Genomic DNA, 7,973 nt, shown 5'->3' with positions numbered 1-7,973 from the left:
ATGGCAGAATTCATCATAAACTCTATGACTGTAGTAAAAAATACTGTAAATATATCAGGTTCGATACCATAAAGATGCAATAATGCATACAACTTTACTTACACTTTGTTCTTTTCATAACAGATAAATATTTTTATAGGTACAAAATTGTAAAGTCTTTCTTCTTTAGTACACTATATCATTTCTTTGGTTATCGCCAAGTTATCTCTGCAATTCAAAATCGAAGAAAACTATATCTTAGGAGTTGTCTACTTTATCTATAGCCTCAGAGTTAGTGGATATGAATATATATAATATACATAATAGCAGGCTTATCAGCGTCGCGGCACCTGACATGCCTGAAAAGCACAAAACAAAGCTGATGTCTTTGAATGCAAAATATGATATTATTCATTGATAATTTGAATCTTTCTATTCACAAAATATTGCAAAATACATCCTCCTTAATGTTCTTTTTAGGGGGAGGGAAGAGGGGGATGATGCACCTTTTCCATAATGAGAGATAGGAGTTGGTTTGTGGAATCACACGGTATACGTGGAGCAGAGATTCTTAGAATCCAAACTGTTGCTTGGACAGATTCCGCCATACCAAATTCACTCCGTGCTGGTGGCCATCCATTAGGGCTGTATCTGGTCTTGGAGTCTTCCAGGCATTGAAATTCTCGGTGGATGATTCAGCGGCGTCTTGGCCGGTGGCCATTGAGTTAAGGTCACTCAGAGACAGTGAAGGGTCGAGATCTTGAGACGAACAAACAATATTGACAAAAAAACCCAGAAGACTTAGAGGGATATTTTATATCTACAATGTAAACCTGTGAACTTATCCTCAGCTGGTATTTGATGTTGGATTATTACGTTTAACTGGAGATTCCAATCATGTTTAAATACCTAGAAATTATGAGTTGCAGAGGTCATGTAAGATGTTAGAATTGGGTTGTTCAAACACCAACATTCTAGTTGGGATATAACCTTTCTAAAGATGTAGTCATCATAAACTGAATAGTACAGATTAAAAATAAAAATTTTCGTCAGAGTGATATCTACCGTGCTTCATTAGTTGATTAGAGTCCAGGGTATTGTCCCTGGCAAAGGAGGTGACGTGGTATTTTCTTTTCTCACCATTTTCTTTGCAAATGCAATACTCAGTTAGACTGTCCTCAGTTAGATGATTCCAGTTTCACCTTCTACCATTCTTATATAGTATATATATATATATATATATATATATATATATATATATACATATTATAACTCTTACATCCTATGAAACGTTGCGCAATGTCAATGGCTGTTAATACAGTTGCATTAAAATTAGGGTGATGAGGTAGAATATGTCCGTCGGGACATTGCATTCACAGGTAATGCCAGGAGTGGTGTGGTAATATCGAACCGTCCACAGGGCGATAAAATTGCAATCAATCTTGCCAGGGAGCGATGAAAATTCGCTTGATCCGCTTAAAAGCAACGGATTATGCGGCACAGAACAGTAAACTCATATTAATTGTCACCTCTACAGTCACAGTTTATTGTTCCCATACTCTTTTCCACCTTTGAATGACAGACAGCATTGCCACATATTTTTATCAATTACGTTCAACATCTCAATCGAAAAAAAAAAAGACTGATTATGGAAGAAAGCAGTAACTCACTCAATATTGTTATGGATGAAACGCTGTCATGTGTAATCTGATACATTGCACCAGGCATGCCAAGGACTGAAGGATATGTTTGTTTTATCATAGTCAAATTGAAATTGTTCTGTTTCTCGAGGAACAAAATGCGTATGCTGAATCTAATAAAAAAAAAAAGGATTGTGTCACGTGTTCAGAATCGTTCCTCAGAGATGATCAAATATCAGGGATGAGTATACCAAGGCAATGAGAGTGTGCCAGCGGCGTTGGACAAGTGAGCCATATCAGATCGAATGACGTAATTCATAAGAAATGGTATCCCTGATATCATAATGTCATTCAACAGAAATTAAATAAGACAAGGCAGATAGATTCTATGTTTGTTAAGTTTGCTTTTGCTTGGGGGGGGGGGGGTAGTATAGGCTTAATCTATCAAGATCCTACCTATGAAAAATCGTTCACCGTTGGCATACGACTCGGTATCCAGTTCTATGGTTAACCGCAGCTTCTGGTGATCATTCCCCTCTAAGTCTGCAACAAGGACGCCCAGTAACGATTCTGCAAGCTGCCCGTTTTCGATGCACGCTTTGAGTTGATTCAAATTAGCTAGGGACACCACGTCTACCATGAAGCAAATGGGGAACACCTCAATGTTGCTCAGACTTCCGAACTGCTCGAAGACTGTTCTAAGATCTCGAATCCGTGACCAGTTTTGATGCGGTTTCGTAGGGTTAAGGAGGAGTCCGTAAAGATGGTTATGGACGCGTTGAAGTAAATCTCCGCCATCGCCAGAAAATGTTGCTCGGATCTCGATTTCTGATGAGGAAACAAGCGAGAATGATGTCTTTTTGTTTATACGTAGACGAGTAGTAATTTGAAGATTAATAGCATGTCGTACCCGTTTCTTTCCCGTGTTTTAAGAAAACATGTCTATACTGTATAGGATGAAATCATTGTTTGCAATATGACTAATGTCTTCCGTCATATGCCAAAATGGCCATGTATTATAATTCATCCAGTCTTAATCACCTGGAACCAAATGATAGCCGGTCACCATGCAGGTAAATGCAGTTTAGCCAAAATCGGTTATGAACTTTAGGTGCAGTTAAACGCATATGAGCTTACGCATATCGAGGCAGCAATAATACGATGTACTTTGAAACATTTATAATGTTCCATGAAAACCAACCCTTCTAATTTCAAATATTCTGGGAACTTGGTATTTGGCCTAAAATATCATACTGTTTAAACTTTTTCCTCAACTAATATTATATTTATGACTAATACTCAGTGCGCACACTGAGATATCAGCATCAGCCAAATTCAAACAAGGGAATCGTGGACTCCGGAGAATAATCCATTACGACCTAAACAATGAAATCAATCAGAACATAGACTTCACTGCAACAAGTTCAATATTCATAATGGCAAGAAAAAAAACATTTGACGTCACTGAGTCACAGTGGCAAAAGGAATCCAAACAAGCATCCGAGTTCTCATGAAAATATCAAGTGTAAGAGGACGAATTCTGCATGCTACCTTGTTTCCTGTCGGCATCTTTAGCACCATAAGGCAGGGAAAGATTCACGGTGGGTTTGGCGTCTCCCGATTCATTCTCCTTCCTCGTTACTTGAGAGTCTATAGTGTTGAGGAAGTAAAGATCACACAAATTAATGTCTAAACAGTGCTAAAGAACCATTATTTTGACTCCATATCATGCATTAAAAAAGCCACTATAATTATCATATATAAATATATATACATATATATCATCTGTATAATATTATGTATATTATATATACGTATGTATATTTATATATATTTATATATATATGAAGAGTTTGTTTGCAAAAACCGATAAGTCCATATTTGCCAAATGGAGATATTTGCGATTAAACGTCAAGAAAAATAAAGAGAATGATAAGAAAATTTGTGCTTCTTTTGACCATAACTTCAAAAATGTACCTTTACATGTAGTGACCAATATATCATTTAAAAGGTATTATTTTGTACTTTATTACAGAGACAGTACTTCAAAATCTTCAAAAATGGACTTATCGGTTTTTGCAAACAAACTCTTCTATATATATATATATATATATATATATATATGTATAATATATATAAACATATATATATATAATCTATACTCCATTATTGGAATTGTCACTGATCTTTCTTAATCAGAAAATTAATTAATTCAAATTTACTTCCAACAATCCTATGCGCTCGGCTGTTCATACGATTACACGTTGTGCGACTTCTTTAGATACATTGTCATTTGATTTTACAGCTAGTTAGTTGAACTTCTTCTGCATGCACTTTGTGTCCTTCGTACACTTTTATACGTAAATAATTGAAGTTGCTTCTCAAATAGGTAAGTCAAAAGGCAATTCATTAAGTGAGTCATTTAGGGTAAAGCAGTGAACATGTGTTCTAATTCAATATTCTTCATATTAAAGTTGCTTATATCATTCTCACTTTTAGCAAATATTTCTGTTAAGAAAGAACTTCAAAATATTTGATGGGTAGGGCAAAGCAACAGCCGACATAACAAAACAGTTGGGTGACTCGAACAGATATCATTATTTTGTTACCATACATTTTCAATACACGATCGTATATTAGACGGCTCATAGCACCGTTTATATGTCGTCAAACGGTTATAATATTATGATGTAATAAAGTGAACATCCGTTTTCATGGCTATTGCGTAAAAGAAATCTTTCTTTGCAAAAAAAAAAAAGAATATATATATATATATATATATATATATGAATAGAAAGCGTTTAAAAACCTGCTATCAATTTCGAATAAGAATCTATGATGGTGTCAGAGAACATTTTGCGTGTTGTGTTGTGTGTGTATATCTCCTTTTCTTCATGAAATCATTCCATTTTTCTGTTGACGGTTTATCAAAGTAAAATACGAAATTTCACTAAACAAATAAACAAGGGGAAAAAACAATTTTTTTTTATTCTCATATAGAAAGAAAGTTGGGGTTTTTTTTTTTTTGGTGTGTGTGGTTTTTTTTTGTTTTTTTTGTTTTTTTGCGAAGTTGTCTCAAATTATCTTCCCTAGCCGTGTGAGCAATAGCATGCTAGTTTTGCATCAACGAACTGGCTTGTTTCGACAACAGAAGCCATTTCCAGACAATTGCTAATTTTAACAAGGACATATCTGTATAATATGCGAGCCCTGCACGAATGGAATGTATATAAAACCTGCAAAGACCCAGAGATAAAGGTGAAAATTCGATCAAACAAAATGTATAGTTTAAAATAATCCTATCTTTCGAGAGGCACGCCGTGGAAGGCATATGACATGCTAAGCAATCTGTGCCTTGATCTGTTGATACTGATGATGATACGAACACCACAACTGGAATTGAATCGTATCATTACATGCTAGTAGTCTGCGATATGTCAAAGCAGTGGCACTATAATTGATAGCAAAGGTTTGCGACCTTCAAATTATTTGTTTTTCTGTTTGCAATTCTTTCGTATCAAGCGCAAAACACAAAAATCCAAAAGGTCTCGCTCTCCCTCTTCAGTTGCACTTTGTACTTTGTACTTATCACACTACTTAGATTCTCATTCATTCAAAGTCAAATGCAATACAAGCAAGTAATCTTCATGTACCATTAGGCACTTTGTAGTTCCGCAAAGACTCTGAAATCAAGAGGAGTTAATGTTTATGGGACTCTGTTCCTATTAGGGAAGAGGGAGAGGAATTAGTAAAAATACGTTTAAAACTATAGATACTTCTGGACTCTATCCCCTCGAGAACAATACTCTGTACTATTTAACAGACTTTAAGAGTGATTCTATGACATAAAAGAAATAAAAAACAAATCCTAGATTTATCCAGACTGCTCTAATTCCAGAAGGAATTGGACGTGATAATATGTCCTACTCTCCATATACTCACATGGGCTGAAACTTGTTTTGTTTATCTGTTTAAAGAAGAAATCAAAGTTGCTCATTACCTATACACGGTATGCACTCCTCGAGACCGCTTTGCTGCATAGCCTTTTCTAGCTTCACTCGCTCGGTTTGTCTCCTTTCCACTTTGTTCCTCCATCGGACCAGTACCGGGTCCAGGTTGGTCCGCCAGCGGGCCAAGATCTGGAACGTCTTCTCTGAGGGTTGAATGACCTTGCCCCCAAACATCTCTTCCATGTCAGTTTTTGTAAGCCCGAGATTCAGCCCGAGGTCATCGGACTTTGACGGAGGGATGTGCTCCGCCAGGTTGCGGAGCTGAAGATCTGTGACATTGATCTCGAAGTTTGTTTCCATGACGACGAGGGCTGTGCTGGAGCCCTAATGGGAGCTACGGCATACGTTGTTGTGCATTCGCCATCTTGTTTGTCTTCTTTGTTTTTAAATGACACTACACATTACGGCCTACAGAATCAAGCAAAGGGGGTGGGATGGACAAAACGTGAAGGAAATGATCAAATAACCATTAAGATGCATTAACATATTGACAGAACTGATAGATAAGATATATATCGTTATATTTTGAAGGTTAATTTTATTCATGTTATCATGCACACACGAATATAATGCTGAAAGGGAAATTTGTTTCGGAACATAGTTCGTTTGTATGAGTGAGTGTGTGTGCTGGTGTAATGAGCAGCTGATTTTGGCATGAGCAGGCACAGCTTGGTAGATGACGAAATGGCTTATTTGTTAATTTACGTGCCTAATTCTGTTCAATAGATAACTTGTAGTCATGACTGCGTATTTTAACTTTAAAAACTTTTTAAGCTTTTTTACGCAACAAAAGATGGGCCGCCACGGTAAGGACAATATGAATGAATAATTGAGCACCTAGTAGACCTTACTGTCGCTCTAAACGCTTAACAGCTGGAGAAAAGTGTTAAAGTTAACTGTTGTGTTAGAAACTTATTCAAGCCTACAGTAAAAGCCCGATTTAGCAACGATGTGAAGCAAAACTGTACTAGAGGTAATCGGTCAACACAAATTTGGTAATTCTAAGTTTTCTCTTCATTTTTTTCTTCAACCAAACATAACGTGATATACGAAAAATGCAAATGATATATCCAGTACACAATAATAACTTTACAATGAAAAGGTGATTAACGAATTATATTAATGTCATGTAAACGTATATAGGTTTAAATAAATGTGATTCATTATCCATGCTATGAGGGGAAAATGAGAGGTCCAAAGCAGGGCTTGTATACTGTGGACCACTCTTACAATCGACTCAAACACTTACAAAAGGAAAATGAGAGCTTGTAATTAAAAACATCATGTGCTTTAGATTGATGTGCAACCCAATCGAACAACAAAAGAAACATATCGCATGATTATACAGAGACAAAAATAGGCCTACTGATATCATAACGTTCTTCGGTACCAAACAGTCTGCGTGTATACGCAATGTGACGTTATATTCAATGCATATTGATAGGGCTTCTGGTTCAAACAGTCTAGTGTTGTTGCCGTTCTCCTTTGCAAACTGTGAGGATTGTTCCCCCATCAATGGAAGTCCCGCATGTGCAAATGGAGGTCGGTAACAGAGCATATAAAATACAACAATAGAATAGTATTGATTGCGATGATCGCGGCAGTATAGATTTAAAGTCACTGTGTGGAAACGTGTTGTCGTAGTCTATTGTTACACGAATGCGAGAAAGGTCGCTTAAGTGTGCGATAAGCATGATAAGTGCTTATGTCGGTGCATTGAAAGACAAATAGGTTGGTCTGACGTTTGGACTACCATCCGATTTCTCTCGACAATAAACCTGACTTGCCCAGCTTTCTTTTTTAGGAAGCTTTTAAATATTTACACACACTATCCTACCACATCCCCGCCCCCCCCCCCCCCCAGAAAAAAAAAACACGAATAAATATATAAAACGAAAGGTACTAAGTCATTGACCCACAACAGATATCACTGGAAATTTAAACACTGTAAACCATTTTACAATATTTTTTGCTTCTCAATAGGGCATACCGAATTGCGCTAGTGTTACAAACAAGCGTAAGGACTTCTCCTATCGTGTGAAATGAAATCATACAGGTATCACTGGGTGCAAAGGTCCTCGTAAATAGATCGCTTTCGCAGCACATGGAATCGCGAAATTTAATGGCGGACAATTCTGAAAATACCCCAAATTGTCATTTTATAGGTGATTTAAGAGGGCGATACAGATTAATAATTCGCATTTTGATCAACATCATTGTATTGTTAATATTGTTCATTTCTTTTTTGATATGCATGTCAACTGATGTGATTATTCAAACTTGGCATAGAATCTAGCACTGATGTAGTTTGCTTGTTTGTTTTGACCTTGAACTTTCAACACCT

The 7,973-nt window shown here is 36.6% G+C and overlaps 1 protein-coding gene across 1 annotated transcript; it reads right to left on the bottom strand.

Annotated features, from left to right (window-relative positions):
• Positions 1-475: 475 nt before the first annotated feature.
• On the bottom strand, positions 476-5,975 carry LOC140242067 (uncharacterized). Its single transcript, XM_072321828.1, has 4 exons — positions 5,620-5,975; positions 3,171-3,269; positions 2,076-2,447; positions 476-738 (listed from the first exon to the last, which is right to left on the bottom strand). The coding sequence occupies exons 1-4, from the start codon at positions 5,927-5,929 to the stop codon at positions 551-553; spliced, it is 969 nt and encodes a 322-aa protein (XP_072177929.1). The 5' UTR covers positions 5,930-5,975; the 3' UTR covers positions 476-550.
• Positions 5,976-7,973: the final 1,998 nt, after the last annotated feature.

The sequence above is a fragment of the Diadema setosum genome, chromosome 18, assembly GCF_964275005.1.
Source record: "Diadema setosum chromosome 18, eeDiaSeto1, whole genome shotgun sequence".
NCBI lineage: Eukaryota > Metazoa > Echinodermata > Echinoidea > Diadematoida > Diadematidae > Diadema > Diadema setosum.
The sequence above is the reverse complement of the archived record's forward strand: the minus strand, read 5'-3'. Positions and strand labels throughout refer to the sequence as shown.

What these genes read in the sequence shown, in the direction of transcription:
- LOC140242067 (XM_072321828.1), bottom strand. Translation starts at nt 5,929, where the DNA reads ATGGAAACAAACTTCGAGATCAATGTCACAGATCTTCAGCTCCGCAAC. An exon ending in AGATGCCGACAGGAAACAAG is followed by an intron (nt 2,448 to 3,170) that starts GTAGCATGCAGA and finishes TTTCCTCATCAG; the next exon opens with AAATCGAGATCCGAGCAACA. An exon ending in CGGTGAACGATTTTTCATAG is followed by an intron (nt 739 to 2,075) that starts GTAGGATCTTGA and finishes GTTCGTCTCAAG; the next exon opens with ATCTCGACCCTTCACTGTCT.